General features: G+C 43.6%; 1 protein-coding gene across 7 annotated transcripts in view; it reads right to left on the bottom strand.

Annotated features, from left to right (window-relative positions):
- The window catches only part of GREB1L (GREB1 like retinoic acid receptor coactivator), a 444116-nt gene that overhangs the window by 169377 nt on the left and 255860 nt on the right, over positions 1–18879 (bottom strand). For all 7 annotated transcript variants that reach the window (XM_069219992.1, XM_069219998.1, XM_069219995.1 and 4 more), the window contains 3 exons: positions 16933–17121; positions 14360–14482; positions 4370–4510 (listed from right to left, as the gene is read on the bottom strand). In XM_069219992.1, the coding sequence (XP_069076093.1) occupies positions 4370–4510; positions 14360–14482; positions 16933–17121 (453 nt within the window). The remainder of the gene's footprint in view (positions 1–4369; positions 4511–14359; positions 14483–16932; positions 17122–18879) is intronic.

Genomic DNA, 18879 nt, shown 5'->3' with positions numbered 1-18879 from the left:
TTAGAAGGATAGAGCCACTGATTAACCCAGGCAGCACAGCATCCAAATATCAAGACACTTTAACAGGATCCAATACCTCAGGTTGTACAAGGATGCTTCAAGTATTATTGGATTTCCAGCGAGAGAAGATTGAGCAATAATTACACTGATTGAACAAAGGAAACTGTAAAGAATCGAAGCTAAGCTTGATCCACGCAGAACTATTTAAGTCCAAATAACTGTGGTGTGATCAGTAGTCCCGTGAAAAGGCCCTTTCTTCCTTCGGGGCGTCTAACACAACTCTGCAGATCGCATGGATAAGGTTATATAAAGAGGTTCCCAAGTGGAAGAAAGCTGTGGATCCACAGCAAATGCATCACATAAAAACCTGGAGCAGCAGGAGGGGGCTAAGCACAGCATATAGACGATAAAAGAGGAGCAGTGTGGGGAATACAACATGAGGCTTGGTAACAAAACACAGTACTGTGGCTGGAGGAAAACTGGTACTGCAGAGGCGTGGACCATATTAAGTATTTAAGGGTCTCTTTAGACCTGAGCCTTTCCATCGTCACCTCCTCACTACGTCTAGCACTAGTATCATGTGGCTGGGGTATGGCTGGCCTTGACAGCCATCAGGAGGGCCATGCCGATGTCCTTGTTGTGGTCACCCTGGGCCGCTAGTCTGGAATGGTAACCCGCCACGGGAAATGGAATGGGATTCCCCTGCGGGAGCATTGAGTATTACCATGGCAAATCACCCAGAATTCCTTAGGCATCACTGCGCATGGGAGTGTTTGCAAAAGAAACTTCGGGATCTTTCAAACACACTGAATGCCAAAATGCGCCCCCCTGGGGTGTACATGCACACTGATAAAATGGGAATCCTGTGGATTCCCTTGCTGACACCACATGCATGCTCATCACATTCCCCTTTTGTACTGTGAAAGTGCAAAATATCAGCAGCAAAATTCCAAAATACCGCTTTTACCAGTGGGTGCATGTGCATACTAGGGAAAGGAATCCTAGCAATTACGAGTGTGCCAATAGCAAGGGTGATGGGAGCCATTTCACATGCCCACGTGCGCCAGTCAGTCTGTCAGTGGAATGCTTGGAGATTTCCTTAGCCCATAAGAGCAGGAGAAGGTTCTGCCAGCTACGAACTGGCAAGGCCCAGTGTCTCTCCTGCACCATTTTTCCATCCCAATAGGTCATGTAACAAACGGGCGGTGAATGCGAGCCATGGCAGAGGTAAGGTATACTCCATCTGGTTGGTGCTATCCTGGCCTCTGTTACTGCCTTGAAATCAGGGCTGCGTGGGGGCTTGAGGGACCAGAGCAGATAAGCTCGTGCCTTCTTCTATCTTAGTCATAAATGAGGGCCTAAGTGAAAGATGCCACCAGCCTGTGGCGGGGAGTGAAGCCATTTGTTTTGAGTGCATCCCCTGCAGACCTGCACCGGTCAAGTGTTTTGTGCCCGAGACTCGAAGGGAGTGGCAGTGTTGGTGAGCGCTGTTTAGACGGAACTCATTACTCTATACTGCGGCTGTTGCTGGAAATTGATTGATTCACACTGCACCTCTGGCAAGAAGGGACTGGACTGCTGACCACAAGATCGCAGGCTATAACTTGCTGTGGCAGGACAGGGAATTCCTTTGCTTCACCTGAGGAGAGGGCAGGGGACGGCCATGTTTGTGGTGGAACTCTTAATAGAATCATGGACTTTGGACTCCTTGACAGTCCTCTAATTACTTTTCCTCACAGTCTACTGGTTCCTCTTTCAAGCCTCTGAAGAAGTGGGTTCAGAAAGGAGTATCTGAGCTACTTTCAGCTACTGTCCCTAAGCACAAATGAATGTAAACTGTTCACTATTGTTGTTCTTCTAGAGAATCTTCTCATTGACTTTATTCATCCTATCCAGTTAGGAATGGTCTAAGTGTGTCAGACCCACAACAACATAGGTTGTCCACCTGGCTGAGAAGGCCATAAGTAAGTCCATTCCTGTAGTGCTTGTTTCCCTGGGCGCCAAGGAGGCCCTTGACTGGGCAGAATGGTGCTTCCTCATTGGGACTATGCATACTTTGGACTTTGGACTCACATTTATCTCCATGGCAGTGGCTTGAAATTCTCCTCAACCCCCATTCTGACTGAATGGCCACCTCGCCTGCTGTTTTCCGTTGTGCAGGAGCACATGACATGGAAGCCTCCTCTTTACTCTTTAATTTGCATTTATCATAGAACACTTGGCATTAAGGATAAGGTCAGAGAAGTACATTGCAAATATAATATTTTCACAAAATACTAATAAAATGTTGTTGCTTGCCAAGGGCTCCCTTACTAAACACATGAAGCAGGCGGGTGCCTTTAAGGGGATAGATAGCATGGTTTAAGGTTGCTTCATTCAAATGCGAAATTCTTACCCCTCAAGCGTGGGCTTACTGAAGGCAAGGATATAATTCAGATGGTCAGTATGCCAAATTAACTACCAGGGCCAGCTATTCTTAACCTCTTGACTTCTGTGGACTCATTTAATCATTACGGAAATCTGTGCACCCCTCTGAATTATTACCGGAATCTGGGAACCCCTACTGAGTCAATAAAGGAAGCCAAGTACCACGGCCTAAGCAATTTCAACCTCCAAACTATACATAAAAATACACAAACAAGTAAACAAAATGTGGCAATCTTTTATTTTATTTAATTTACAATATCAAAAAACAAAGTTTTAATTTAAATAGGAAGGATCAACCTTTTCTAAATGTGTGTTTTTTTAATTCTAAAAGATGAAGCAATATGCTAGACTCTGGGTCATCAAATTGTCTTCCGTACACCTGGAGTATGCTTTATTTATTGGTGCATTAATTGAGGTCACACATCATCCATATTGTTTCTGTACTGGTGGTGCTCACACAAGTTAAGCTCAGGATATCAACTTAATTTTAGCCTTCCATTTCAAACTCCTTCACAAGCACATTTTTTTCTAAATGTTCAATTTGACATTTTCTTCTTTATTTAAATATAGTTTATCAATCAACAAGTATTATTTAATTTTCTAAACAGTCACGGTTTTCCTGAGTAGGTTGCGCCAACCCCCAGAGGTCCATGGAACACAGGCTAAGAACTACTGACCTAGGAATTAACATCACTACATCAGGGCTCTATAGACAAAATTACCCTACACTGCTTGCTGAAATTTGCAACAATTTAGGAAATGGTCACCCTTGTACTTTTCGTGGTTAAGACCGATCACCACTATTAAAATTAATATTTTCCCTTCAGCCTTCTACATTTTCCAGCCCCTTCCTACTTGAGTGGCTGTTGCTAGACATTGTATAAAGTAGTCATCTGGCCATTTGTGGCCGAGGGTGAGGCTTAAGCCTCCCAGACTTTTCTCTATACTAATAAAGCAGACAAGTAAGGGTCCACGTGAATGGTCTCCGTCAGTCACAGAAAATATGTGGTGTCACAGGGAATAAGTTACAGCAACAAGTGCCCCATGGAATCTAGCTTAAGAACCAAAAATCAAACAGGCTGGACAATGTTGAATGGAGAACTCACATAAAATTGACCCTTACAATTTAGGACTGAATAAGAACACATCTGGGGTTAACCACCTTCTGCTCATCACACTTTAATTCACTAGAACTCTGCATTCTCCCCAGCAGCATCACAGTGACCCTTTCATTACTGAAAGGCGAGGACCTGTGCCATGGTGTCAGACATATTCTGAAGAAGCAAAATAATACTTCCTGTATGTAATCAGGGATTTAAGCTAGAAAAAGTGAAGCAGTTCAATGATGTCCTAATGCAACACTGGGTGATGCATCCAGGGCCTAAACAGGAAGCTTTCAGGGGCCACACTGCATTCAAAAGGTTTATAACTACATATTCAGGCTTGAAGGGTATCATTTCCAACATCTGCATGATACAGATGGAAACAACCCTGAACCCCAGCTGCCCCAAGAGGCCTACATTGGTACATGGGAGCAAATAACTGGCACATATTTAGGATGATAAATGCAAGCTCTTATGGAGAGATGTAAAGGGATCCTCTAGTGTCCAATCGGTCAAACTCCATAAACAGTACCCTACCACTAGTCCACAGTGGTAGTTCTCGTAGTCATATTTAATAGGACCGCTCACACATCAGATCATACTGGGAAAACAGACCCACTTAGAGTTACCTGTTTGCCCAGACAGAAGTCAATGAATCTGATCTGTTTACATACTGATATGGGAGCAGAAGCTGGGCTTTGGAAACTGTTGCGGGCTGTGGGGTAAACAACCCAATAATAGATCACAAACATTTCAATCAGGAGTTGAAGGACAGGGTGAGTTAAATTATCAAACATAATATAGATGCCAGATTAACATCTCACACATTATCATATTACCTGAGCCAAATGCCTTCCCTATAAGCTGGCCTGGCAATGCAAGTGGCTTTACGATTCCTTTGTTCCGTGGCATTGACAGGTCCTGGGTCCCACTCGAGTTAACAGCAGCAACTCCTTTGGCTGGACTGTATGAGGTGCACTCTGGGAAGGCAAATGTTCTATTAAATTAAAAGCATACTTTGCCTAAATCCACGGACTGCTAGATTAAGTCTATTTTCCATATCAGCATTTCAAAATGGTTCTATATGGGAATATACACAAATGATAGAGTATAATAAATAATAAACTTAAGAATTTTAATTACATATAAATGAAGTAAAAGATTCATCCATCTCACACGCAACTATGGGGATTACCCTTAAAAGACACACATCTGACCAAATTTAATTCCCTGCAAAAAAATACAATGTATTTGTACTGGGCATGCGCGAGAGCAAACAATAATACCATTTTATTTTCAGGACTGGTTTAATAACATACACTAATAACACAGATTACAACCAATTCGAATAATACACCACCCAGAACACATCAGCTAAGAATTGTAAAGATTCTTTCTAATTGGAAGTCGTCTTAATTTATGAAAAAGATAGTTAGAACAAAGTAAGGATACAAAAGTTTTGTGAACAAACAGAATTGTTACATCTAGATCTGTCTTTTAATCGATTAGAAAAAGGAGCATCACAAAAAAGGGAAACATTGATCTGTGGGATTGTATAGTGTTGCAAAACTGCTTTGCCTAGGCAGTTGGCTAATCACCTACAGATTTACTGTATCAAGTGGGTAATCCTAGGCTCTTTATTTCAGCTCAGTGTATGTCACCCCTCCATACATAAGCCATCCTTCTCTTTTTTGAATTCCTAGAACCTCCGGGCTGCAAAATCAGCCATGCTGCTAGAACAAAGAATGTAGGGTAAGTGTAGAATTGTTACAGAAGATATCTCTTAAATGCAAAGTAGCAAACTCACTAAGGGCCAGATGCACGTACATTTAGAATAGTGACTTCTGAATAGTAGTTTTTTGCAAATCACTATTTGGTAATAGATATTCGAAATTTATAGAAGATTTATTTTTAAATTTACGTTTCCAAGTGGGTAGTGAATCGACCTATCGCATGAATGTTAAAGTAGGTTGCAATTTGCAACCCATTATGGATGACAGCCATCACAGGGATGGTGGTCTGATGGGGCCAGCAGACCAATACGTCTATAATGCAACCTGTTTTCTTTAAAGGAATTGGGATGAGTTTCAAAAAGCAAAAACAGTTTAACTTTTATTTTTTATGAGTAGGAAGTGGTTTGTGGGATCCCCGCCTACAATTACAAATATTTTTTTAGCATTCTTCAAGAGGAGCAGGGAGCCCTTCATGTTTGCTAGTGGCTTGACACCTCCTATGAGGAGGTGGTAAAATAGTGCTGTTTTTCAGATGGAAGTTTGGTCACTAAATGCTAATACATATCATAGCAATCGCTTTTTAGAAGGGACGCCCTCAACATGCCCCTTCCAAATAGCAATTCCTTAGGACTTCCCCAACCTATTTAGCAAATCAGTAACATTACTGAATCGCTAAATGGTTTTAGTACATTTGTTCAAGCCATTTAGCGCTCACAAATTATTTGATCTAATGAATTGCAGGCTTTGTGACTGCTAAATAGCTTTGCACATCTGGCCCTAAATTCCTTCCCCCGTCTAATACCTCAGACTTGAGATTGCAAACCTCAGGGGATGAACATCCTTTAGCACCCACATGAAAGCAAAGACGACTTCCGGGAAAGCGATCTTGAATACAGAATAGGCCAAGTTCATTTCTTCATCTAACCACAATTCCTTTGTCGACTAACTTCCAATGGAAAAATAGTAATGACACCCACTGATCTACACTAAAATCCTGCTTATCTGACAATAACCTGTTCTAAAATTCATATCACAAAACAATTGGCACCTTGGACCGGATCCTTGTGAAAGGACTTACTTTATTCTGTACATCCCATTTAAGTCAAATAGTCAGATCACCTCCTCACCCCTTTCCATATACGTATCTCAACATGTCAAACCAGAAACCAGAGTGATAAACTCTAGAGACCTCTTACGCACCAACTAGAGAAGGCCATACATCCTCTGAGCCACTTGGTCAAACTACAAGTAGAGAATAGGTTGATAGAGCAATATGACAAGGAGATTCTTGCTCTTCATGGAAAATTTGGCTCATGCTAAAAGAGACAAGAAAGTCCAAGCACACCTTAAACTAAATAATGATGATGTGAACAAGGTGCAAAATATCATAACAGCCTACAACAGGAGATGGAGAAAATCTCCCACTGCTGCCCACTTCCTCAAAATCACATTGGTCATGAAATGTTTGTCAGATCTCATCCCATGCAAAGTTCTCATTCCTGAGAATGAGAAATATGCATGTGTAGACGATTCCAGAACATAAAAAAAAAAATCCACAGACACCCTACCTCCCATTACAGAACCTTAATGGTTTGATCGAGTGTCACACTTCACAAGCAAAATCATAAAATTTAGGAATGTTGTACTCATGCAATCGCCTATCTCTGACACAAGAAATATCCTGTGGCTTCCTGGAATGCCTTCTGTTCCATTGCCCTGAATATGCTGAATGCAGCCCCACCACAAAAACAAAGTTAAACTTCTTCTCACATTCCATTCCCCCAACACCCCTCAACCAAAGATAACACTGATGTGCGTTTCCCTTATCTGCTTCCAAATTATCAATTCCTCCCTAAACTGGGGTTCTCTTTGGGATTCCCTCAAAAGAGGGCACATTTGTCCATAGTTTGAAAGGTCAAGCTCATCACAGGCCACACTTTTCTCTCAAATATCATCTGAAAGAGAAGACATCAACCAGCAAAAATACACAAGTAACAATCATTTCGTAGGTGACTTCCTTTCGGCGTTCCAGGGGGGATCACGGTACTGAAACCTGCATCGAACAAATTGTGGATAATGTTCTGTATCATTCTTGTTAAGAAAAATTAAAGTAAAATAAAATAAAGGAAGTGCCAGGCCTCCTAGTTCTTCTTGGCCTATCAGCACTGTTTCATACAGGAAATAATACAATCATCAAAATAGGAAATTGTATGCTGCCCTCTTAAGGTCCCTTGTGGAGGACATCTGGGTTGCATCTCTCCTCCCAGATCCTTAACCTTTACATTGAATCACTAGGCAATGTACTAACAAAACACAATACGTCTTTTTTCTGCAATATGCTTACAACATTTAGTTTTGTGTTAACATTGAATTGTGCAACAGCCTTAAGTCACCCTCAACCTCCCATCTCCTCATTTCATCCTCATATACAGAACAGGTTGTTAAACATGAAATTAAAGTTAAACCCTCAAAAGACAGAATTTCTCCTCCTCTCCCCAAACAATGAACAGGAACTTCCAGTAGAATGTTCAACTAACTCAAAATCGTAGGCCTCACACCAAAGACCAGCACCTCAGCTAAGCCAACTGGCATTAAGCTCAACAAAGTATTCCACTACGATCCACACATCAAAGAGACAGCAAAACCCCAGATTCCTACTAACTATCTGTAGTTTTAAACCTTTCCACTCAAAATAAGATCTGAAGCTGGACAGCCAAGACTTAGTCATGTCAAGTTCAGACTATTGAAACAACCCTCTGACGGGGCTGCTTTATTATCCCCTATCCTCCCCTCAAAGCAGTCCTCGCTCAACAGCTTATATGATCTCCAAAGCCAAAAAAATCTCAATGCATCACACCAGTCTTTCCTTCAGTAGAATGGCTTCCCATGGACCGTTGCTCTGCCTTTAAGACTGCTTGCATTACAAGCAATGCACTCTTTTGAAGAAACCTGAATAATCATCTCAAAATCTTCAGCTTTCTGGTGGAAACAAAACTTTAAGAAGCCAAGTCAGATCAAGCTGGCTACCTCCAGATACCAACATTCTCCCACCAGTAAATAATATTGACCTGGAAATATAACAAGGATTTAGAATGATACATCAACACACACCTGAAAGGCAACATCAATCTGTTTCCTAAAACACTTTTTTTTTTTTTTTTAGCATTAGTTAAGACATTTTGTTTTTAATCAAAATAGATATTCTATACATAGTTACAGTGGCCTTTATTCAGCTCTTTATTGGTCTGCAGTAGTGTCATTCACATTAAGTTTCCACCCATCACAGCTTCCACCATGGGGAACAGGGTCAGCCCACTTCAGTATTGGGTTACAGCATTCTGCGCCTATCCAACATGCACGTTCCCTCAATAACTAGCCCCCAACAGTGCCAGGCAGTAAAATGTGCACTTTTGCATTAAGAAAATGTTCACAGTAGTATGGAAACCCTACACAAAAAAGGGAAAGCAAATAGTCAACAGATTGATCACACGCAACAGACAAGACTTGTTTTGGGGCAGGCCTCCTGATTTGTTTCACGGGGCTGGTTGGACCCTCAGGCCTGGTTCAGCCCCACCAAATGAAGACTGGTGGCTCTCATCTTTCTAGCACCGAAAGTTTCCCCTCGACAGGGCTTATTTCTCCAGACGTATATAGAGACCCACAGACTCCACCTGCGACCCTTCTACTTCGGCTGTGTGCCTGCAGGGCCGCATAGGGGGCAACCCCACGTTGCCCTACATTTAAGTGCTACCCGTCTTGCATCAGGGCCCGACCAGACACAGGGCCTTTCTACCTTACAGTGTGTGCTGGACATTTCTATAGCAGGCCATGGTGCAGCCTGTACTAAAAGAGACTGCACTATGAAGGACAGGCTGGTTAAGCAATCTGGAAGACGATTTGGGGGAAGGACCCACCTCCCTCAAACATCTACTTAATGCAGAGGATCGCTACAGCCCAGTAACTGTACATTTCTGGAAGCCCTCTTTGCCTCCCTCAGAGAAGACCCCTCTAAGGACTTGAAGGAAGTTCACCGTGAGATGGAAGACATAGGAGAGAGAGTCTCACACCTAGAAGACCACGAGATAGGCAGAGAAAAGGAAACCGAACAGCTGCAGCAGGAACTAATACAACTGTACGAACTGCAGATCGACGTCTAAGCCCATGCCAAAGACCGTGAAAATCGGTTGTGGCAGAATAACATATGCATACGTGGGACACTCAAATGCTGTGAAAGATGACATCACAACCTAAGTCAGGGTTCTGTATTATTTTCGGTCTTTCCAATCCCCTTACCTTCCCACTCAAATCTCATAGGGTATGTCCTATCGGCCTGGCACCAGGGGAAGCCCTCCAAAACATTCTTGCTCATTGGGGTAGCGACACTTTCCAGACTCACTGGGGGTAGCTTCGTTAACTTTGGCATTTGCTAGTCATGTAGAAGCTAACATTGACCCTAACTGCTCACGGAGATACCTTTAGGGAACTCTGGAGTCCATTCCTTGCCCTTCTTTAGAAAGAGTCGAGAAAGCCGACATGCCCCAAATACCTGTGAAACCCTGCGACTGACCGACTACAACGACCCCCCTCTATTCACAACTGCTAGTTAAGAGGCCCACATTGCGTGTTTTGTACCTTCTCATATGACTCCTCCACTCTGAGTAGACCTGGGGGTGGGTGGGAGAAGGGAGTTATTTTCTTGATTTTTTTAGTTGTATATTGAAGAGCACTGCGCTGCCTTCCTGTTGGTTTAATTTACATTTTATGCACTAAATAGCTTGTCAATTGTGAGATTTGAACATAAAACAGTTCCTCTTCACAAAATGAACTCTAAACTGTGCCCAAGATGTGAGTGGCTGGTGAATATAGTTCTACCTTATCCATTTGCCCAGATGATTTATGTAGGAAGGTAGCCTAGTGTGTAGTGGGTACCCAAGGTACTTACACCTTTTACCAGATCCAGGTACCCCCTATTAGTATAGTGTAGCCGGTGTCAAGAAGCCAGGCTTTTAAGAGGCAGCTGTGGGTGAGCAGCCAGGGCTTATCTAGGAGACATGCAAAGCTCATGCAATACCACTGTAGTTACACAGCACTTACACACAAAAGAAAACACTCAGTGTTACAAAAATAAAGGTACTTTATTTTAGTGACACAATACCATAAAGTACTAGAGACGCAATCCTCCAACAGGACGTAAGTAACACACTATATATGTACACTAGTTATCAGCAAATAGGCATAGAAAATGATAGAAAACAGTGCATATGCAAATAGACAATAGTGATGCCTAGGCGAGACCAAACCATATACTAAACGCTGGGAGACATAGTTGAGGATAATGCTCATGGTTAAGGAGTGAGAGGAGGTTATCACAGGGCGCGTCGTACAGCAAACAATACAGCCAGTACTAAGACAGCTGTCAAAATAGCCACATACTGGTACCTTACTCCAGTACAGTTACACAGGGGTAACCCAACCTGCAGCGCAGACTGTTGGAGGCACTGTGGTTCCCCGGGGACACTTGCTTGGGAATGCTCCAAAATCTCAATACTGGGAAGGAATTTTGAATGATATCGACACTTATCTGCCTTCCTCGATTTCCTGCATATATTATTTTGGGACTTCCCAATCTCCCTACCATTCCTGCTCAAATCCCATACAGGATGTCAGATCGGCCTGGCACCGGGGGCAGTCCTCTAAAACATTCTTGCTCATTGGGGTACCAACACTCTCCACACTCACCAGGGGTGGTTTTGTTAACTGTGGCATGTGCTAGACATGTAGAAGCTAACCGTAACACTAACTGCTGAGGGAGACATCTTTAGGGAACTCCAGAGTCCATTCCTTGCCCTTCTTTAGAAAGAGTGGCGAGAGCCCACATGCCCCAATTACCTGTAACAACCCCCCACTATTCACAACTGCTAGTTAAGAGGCCCACACTACATTTGCTTTGTACCTTCTCATATGACTTCTCCACTCTGAATAGACCTGAGGGTGGGTGGGGGAAGGGAGGTTTTTTTATTGCTTTTTTTAGTTATATATTGAAGAGCGCTGCGTTGCCTTCCTGTTGGTTTATTTTCCATGTTATGCACTAAATGTCTTGTCAGTTATGAGATTTGAACCTCAAATAGTTCATCTTCACAAAATCAGCTCCAAACTATGACCAAGCTGTGAGCAGCTGGTGAATATCTTTTTACCTTTTCCATTTGTCCAGATGGCTGGTGTGTGGTGCGTGCATGACGTACTAACATCTTATACCAGGTCAAGGTATGTCCTATTAGTGTAGTGTAGGCAGTGTCTAGAAGCCAGGCTCTCTAGAGGTAGCTGTGGATGAGCAGCCAAGGCTTATCTGGGAGACATGCAAAGCTCATGCAATACCACTGTAGCCACACAGCACTTACACACATGAAAGAAAACACTCAGTGTTACAAAAATAAAGGTACTTATTTTAGTGCACACTACCAGAAAGTACTAGAGAGGCAACCCTCCAATAGAAGGTAAGTAACACACTATAAATGTACACTAGTATCAGCAATAGGCATACAAAATGATAGAAAACAGTGCAAATGCAAATAGACAATAGTAACCCTAGGAGGAGCCCAAACCATATACTTAAAAAATGGAATGTGAACACAGTACCCCCACCTATGTAAGTGGAATGTGTAGAGGGTAGCTGAGGATACAAGGAAACCCAAAATGTAAGTTCCACAGTGCCCCCTAGCGATCGGGAAGAAAGGGGTAAGTTACTGGATTTGCCCCAAACTACCTAAAAGGAAGGAAAAGGGAAAAAATGCAATACCCAGACAAGACTGCAAGAAACCAGCAGTGGTTTCCTGAAGAGGAAGACCTATGGAAGAAGAGTACCAAGTCCAGAAGTCACAGAAAAGTCAAGTCCAGGAGGAGTAGGAGCTACTACCCACCCAGCTGTGGTTGCAGAAGTTGGTTGACGGTAGGACGAAGACGGTCAGGAATGCAGCCCTGGAACAGATGAAGAGTTCCTGGAGGATGCAGTCGATGTCCCATGCCAGATGGAAGATTGAAGTCGATCAGTGGCGTGGAAAAGCAATCAGCAAGCCTTGGAAAAGGCAGAAGTTGCGGTGAAGCAGAAGTGGAGCTGCCGGAGACCAGCAAGGTCCAGGAGGACTCAACCCACTGGGGGAGTCCAAGGAGGGTCCTCAGCAAAGCAGAGAGTCCACAAAAGAAGAGGCAGCCCCCACAGGAGACCCACTGGACGAGGAACCAGGAGTCACAGAGAAACCCATGCAGAACAACTGGAGAAGTGTCCAACGATGCAGGAGAAGCAGCAGAGGGCTGTGAGTCGCAGGAAGGAGTGCTGGGGATGGAGCTACACGGAGCCGGAAGATGCCTTGGAGGAGATGCAAACAAACCTCGGAAGGTGCAGGAGACGCACTGCACAGGGATACTGTCCTGCGTCGGAAGGGAAGGCCTTACCTCCACCAACATTGTACAGCTGGCAGAGACGACCAAGAGGACTACTCCAGAGCACGACCCGTGATGCAGGATCCACGCAACTCAGGATGAGGGAGATCAGTCATTGCAGTTGGTGTCTGCGGATGCAGGGGAGGGACTCCTTCACTCCAAGGGAGATTTTTTCTTCCTTCTCGTGCAGACTGAGGACTTGCCATCCTCAGAGGGTGCACAGCTGGGGAAATGTTGTAGAAGGTGGAAGGAGCCGTGGAAACAATGTTGCAAGCAGAGTCTTCGTCGTGGATGCAGATTGTCAGTTCCTGGACAGTCGCGGTTCCAGTGGCTATAAGTCAGAGGTTGCAGAGAAGTCCTGCGGGAATCTTGAAAGCCGATTCTAAGGACCCACCCAAAAGAGAGACCCTAAATAGCAGTGAGAGGGGGATCGGTCACCTAGCCAGGCAACCACTTATCAGGAGGGGACCCTGACATCACCTGCCTGGCCTGGCCTGGCCACTCACATGCTCCCAGAGGTCCCTGCCAACCTTGGATTCAAGATGGCAGAACACAGGGATCATCTGGTGTATCTCTGGGCACTACCCCTGGGGTGGTATTGGGCAGGGGAGAATTCACTCCCTCTTCCGTTGTCCAGTTTCGCACCAGAGTAGGGACTGGAGGTCCCTGAACCGGTGTAGACTGGTTTATACATGGAGGGCATTAAATATCCCCTGCAAAGCATACCAGTGGCTTGGGGAGGCTACACATCCCAAGCCGTGTAACACCTATTTCCAAAGGGAGAGGGTGTTACCCCCCTCTCCCATAGGAAATCCTTTGTTTTGACTTCCTGGGCTTGAGCTGTTTAAGCAGCGGGAGGCCAAAAACATGTCTGAGAAGTGGCAGCAGCTTTAGCTGCCCAGAAAAACCCAGAAGGCTGCTAGGAGCAATGCTGGGGGTCCTCTTCGAAGCCCCCAGAGTGCATGGAATCATAGTTCCAATACTGACAACAGTATTGGGATATGATTCCGACATGTTTGATAGCAAACATGCCTAGGTTCGGAGTTACCATTATGTAGCTGGACATTGGTAGTGACCTACGTCCAGTACACGCATAGCATCCCTGCACTCCCGAAGTCCTGGGAAATGGAACTGGAGTTCGTGGGGGCAACTCTGCTAGTCTAGGGGTGCCCTCACACATCGGTACTTACACCCTGCCTTCTGGGATTGGAGGGCCTGCTATAGGGGTGACTTACAGTGACATGTAGTGAAAAAAGGTACGTGCACCCTTTCGCGGAGGCTGCAAAGGCAGGCCTGCAGAACACTTTGCATGGGCTCCCCATGGGTGGCATAATACATGTTACACCCCATGGGGATCTCCTGGTATCCCAATGCCCTGGGTACCATATACTAGGGACTTACATGGGGCACCAGTACAAGTTACCAAGTTAGAATGGAGAGAGCATAACTACTGGGGTCCTGGTTAGCAGGATCCCAGTAAACACAGTCAAACACACTGACAACGGCCAGAAAATTGGGGTGACCATGCCTAGAAAGAAGGTACTTCCCTACAATTCACATTCACATCTCACATTGCCGCAAGGATGAAAACTTTAGCAATCTTCGCCAAAGAGTGTAATAAATTTCAGTCAAGACACATGCAATCTACAGTTATTTTACCTGTGTGCATGAACCCTGACTTGTACCCATTAGTCGTTTCACTTTCTGGCGTTGAAGAAGGGGACCCTGAACAGTTGGGTTTTGTGGAATGGCTACCAGCAGGTGAAAGCCGACTTCTACATTCTGCAAAATAAACAGATGATAAACGACCAAAGCGAGATTCCCTTGATCAAAAACAGTTTACCACAATTGCATGCTTACATTTAACCATATTTACATTTCATTTCATGCATACCAGAGGCCCCTTAACACCTTTTATCCTGCTTCTGTCAACATTTAGCATACATAAATCAATCCCTAAAAAGTAATTAAAGGCGAGCACGCTGCTGCCTAGCCTCTCCCATGCACAGATTCAACACATGAAACTTCTTCTGCTCTAGACTGTGAAAATCAATAAAGTCAAATAACTTGGGTATATCAGACAAATTATTTTTTCCATGACTAGGTGAATTCAGGAGTAAGTCGGAAGAAAATTACATCTTTTCACTAAAATGCAGGTTCTTGCTATTACTAAAGAGTTGTTCCTAGGCAGACAACGATTAAGAAAAATGGGCTACAATTCACCCTACGACCTTTATGTTGTAATCTTAAAAGCAATAACGCGTTCTGCCATCAGCACATTTGACTCAGTTACGGAATTATGAGAATTAGACTCTTAGTGGTGCACACAGTATTTGTGTGCTTTGCGGCCCCCTCCAACCACTCCCCACCAATCAGATATTCTTAGGGGCATCCCATAGCTGTATAATATATGTGGGTGACTTCGAGATACACAGCAATCTTCCGCCGGCCTTCAACAGAACACTTCCTTGAAGCACCGACTTTTGCCTATGAGACCCACCAGTGTGTGGCTGGAGGACCTGTGGTTTCAACGCCCCCTACCAAAAGCCCTAGGAAATCAATTAAACGTTTCTGCTCAGACTGATGTGAACTGATAAGAGGCATACAGCTCTTCTGTTATTTAAAATACCTCACCCGAACTCGGCATTTCAAAGTGCCTGTGACTCATCACTGATCGAATCTTTCAACGCACTTTCAAAATGGCCGCACTGGGCAACATTAAAGCGCGCGAGTTGACGCCCTAGCCACTGACATTTTGTGCGCGCTGACAGCCTTTAATCTGTTTAAGGTGTCTAAACTGAATTATATTAAACTGAGTAATAGGAAACTCGTTTATTTTAAATGATTTGAATTGTCAACAACAGCTGTTAAGTTAAAAAAAAGAAACTGCTAATTTTATACAACATAGTTTACCCAGTATTTGCAAGGGAGTTCGTGCTTTGTTGTAAGCATAAAAATTTGTAAAAACGTCTCTGGGGTATACAGCACTTACATAAAAATAAGTCCTCATAAAACAAAGAAAATGTAAAAACTAAGGAGCAAATATGGAGAACAAAGCAGCCTCGAAGATTAGTTCTTGAGTAGGGTGTGCCATGTTTTTCAACCTCTGCAAAGGTCTATGGACAGCACTGAACACTCTTCCTTTCCGGACATTCATTTGAAAGTTGTGACTTTGGCAACAATGTAAGTGCGCGTATGTTATGTAATGTTATTGTGGCTGCAGATTGCTCCTGTAAAGTTTTCATGGTGCTATGATGAAACTATCCTTCCTGATAACCACTTAAAAATAGGTTTATTGAGGAATGTCCTCCACAGACAAAAAGAGAGTTCTTTTCATTGCAAATATTACTGTGCACAGAAAAGCGCTGCAAAATGTAACCTTGCAGAGACAAACTGTGAGTACATCTTCAAGCCAGGAATCACGCAAGAAGCGGGAATCGAATACTGCAGCCCGTGTTTGTCGGGATTCAATTCCAACAGGACGACCATTATATCACACTGAGGAGAAAAAATGAAACATTGCAACTGGGTAAAAAAAACTGGTACTTCTTGCAACCGTGCTGAAGGGGTTAATCGGAGCTTCACAGATTGACAGAAAAAAAGGCACAGGGCCTAATTCTAAAGTGCTTCATTTCAGCTGCGGGTTGTACAAGACAGATTGCATCTGTTTAAAAAAAAAAAAAAAAAAAAAAAAGTCATCAGGGTGTATCAAAATTGATATCGGCTGTATGCGGTCCTCCCCAAATGTATAACCACTTCTGTGTTTTCTGGATTTTGACTTCAGTGCTGTTTTTTTTATTATTTTTTTTTAACCAGTGATGCCACCAAACACATCTCGGGTCTTTTCCTTACACCGACCCACGGGCACGCAGTCTGAGCACATCTGCAGGAGTCTCAACCAAATGCAGCGGATGTACTGGGGACATGGTGTGGATATTCCATCCTCCAGGGCCATGTTTAGGAAGGGAGCATGGACAGCTGGCACAGAGTATTTGGATGGCAGAAAGGAAACTGCAGCCTCGCCTACTGTAGCGGTCCATGTCCTCACCCCTCTATGATTACATTATCTTTTGAATCAAATGTGTCATCAAAATGTTGTGTCTTCAATAACAGAGGTGGATATGACTAACAAGTAACATGTATGTCGACTGGTGCGAGAAGGGTGGAATTAGGAAAATGCAAAATATCAGTAACGAGCCCCCAAGAAAACTTAGCACATCCCCACACCGTACCTTCTCTGTTGCCTTTCCAGCAGATGAGGGGACCCTTTGACAGCGCTCCCTGGGAGTTCCTCACGATGTAGTACTTTAAGTGCTTCTGCTTCTTCGGCTGAGTTGTGAGCTTCAAGTTAATGTGGTTGGAGAACTCGGTGAAATATCGAAAACCCCTCTCACCACAACCTATGCAGTTTCCAGAGAAACCTACAAAATGGCAAGAGGACAATCTGCATTTATTTTCTGATTGAAGTAATCCATTCCATTAACACTGCAGAGCGCAGAAGGGAAAGGTGAAAAAGAATGAGCCTAAGTTGGAAAAAAGAAAGAGATAGACAAGAGGAGAAAGGTAGACGTAGTTGCAGAGGATGTAGTAAAAAGAACAACTGATGATTCACATTGCAGGAAAGCTCACAAAATGAAAGTAAATCATATTCATTGGACAAAAAGCTGCTTGTATTGCACTATTATACCAGGATCGTTGATAAACGAAGAGATTAGTAAGTGAGAAACGTCCAGAGAGACCTAAGGAGAGCCATGAAGGGAGGCTCTCGGCTGGTCAAGATATGGTCTACCCATTGCTAGCAGTTTTCTCCCCACCTCCCCTCCCCGTCACGTTACATGATCATATGCCTTGCTTCAGGGCGTGTCTAGGGTGAGAGGAACAGAGCACCAAAACAGAAACGAGGGGTTACTTCTGGCGACAGAACTTTTGTTTGGTGTCTCTTCCACGGCTGCAAAATATGTGACAAACTGAAGGAGAACATCTACTAGAATTTGTTTTAATAGTGATATAAAGCCTGCTTTCTCCCACGCTTGTTTACTACATTTGTCTTTTTCAGATTTTATTATTTCACTTATTGCCAAGGACATGAACCACATGACTTGGGAAGTACCTACAAATGACACTGGACCTTAAAAAATATATATATCAATATAAGTAACGTAATGCAATTTGCATGGGCATTTTGTTGGAGTTACTCATTAATCAGGTTAAATCATGTTCATATGAAACAACTGATCGTTTCTATCTCGGTCATTACTAGCAGGTACTGCTCTGATATTACAAGTAGTGCCAGAAACCTAATGCTCCCCTGCAGGATGTTTATAACACCTTCAGTTTAAGAGCTTTTAAGACTACAAACGAAGCTATACCACCGTGCAGTTTATCAAACTTTGCTGAATTCCTTCACCAAGAAGGCCTGAAAGTAAAGTGTTGCACAAATACGAACCCAAGGAGCGGCACCTCGGTGCAAAAAGAGAATTGAGAAAGCAGCCAGAATGCTTTACTTGATGAAAACCTCACGCTTAATCTCCTTAGAACAACTATAACATTTTGGACTGGGTAGCACTTTACATTTTTGGCTCTTCAACGTGGAAAAAAGACCCCAAAAAGAACAGCACATTCTCTCATTTCCCGAAAGGACAAACATAAAATGCTTCTCTTTACACTGTTCCTTCACAATAATTTTCAAACTTCTCAAAGACTTTATCGCAGCTTCACAATGCTGGCGGCTCTAAAACGCGCGTCTATCTTTGGCATTCTGCACACTATAAACCACGGACACACCTTTGTTAATTTTCATGGTTCTGCAGTCCCCTGCTCCTGCAAGAGAGTCACTCTGACAAACAGGTCTCTTTCCCTGCAAAACTGAGTGTGAACCAGTCGGGGGTGGCAGGACTTGAGAGGAAACACCTTAGAAACTTTGCAAGCACAACCATTTTTCAAGAATAGATTTCACTGAAGTAACAGAACAAGCAGGATAAAGCACTCAGGGTAAATAACGCCTCAGTGATCAAAAGGCTGTGCCACACAGTTCACGATTATGCTTCAAGGGGATCCTGCAATTTCTAGTTACTTGGGACAGGTACTAACTCCCAAGCATGCCTATGCAGGAGATCTCAACCCAACTTATTCTAATATGGAAGATGGGAGCAGAAACCGCAGCGGGCACGATTCTGCGC

This window comes from Pleurodeles waltl, chromosome 2_2 (genome assembly GCF_031143425.1).
Source record: "Pleurodeles waltl isolate 20211129_DDA chromosome 2_2, aPleWal1.hap1.20221129, whole genome shotgun sequence".
Taxonomy (NCBI): domain Eukaryota; kingdom Metazoa; phylum Chordata; class Amphibia; order Caudata; family Salamandridae; genus Pleurodeles; species Pleurodeles waltl.
The sequence above is the reverse complement of the archived record's forward strand: the minus strand, read 5'-3'. Positions and strand labels throughout refer to the sequence as shown.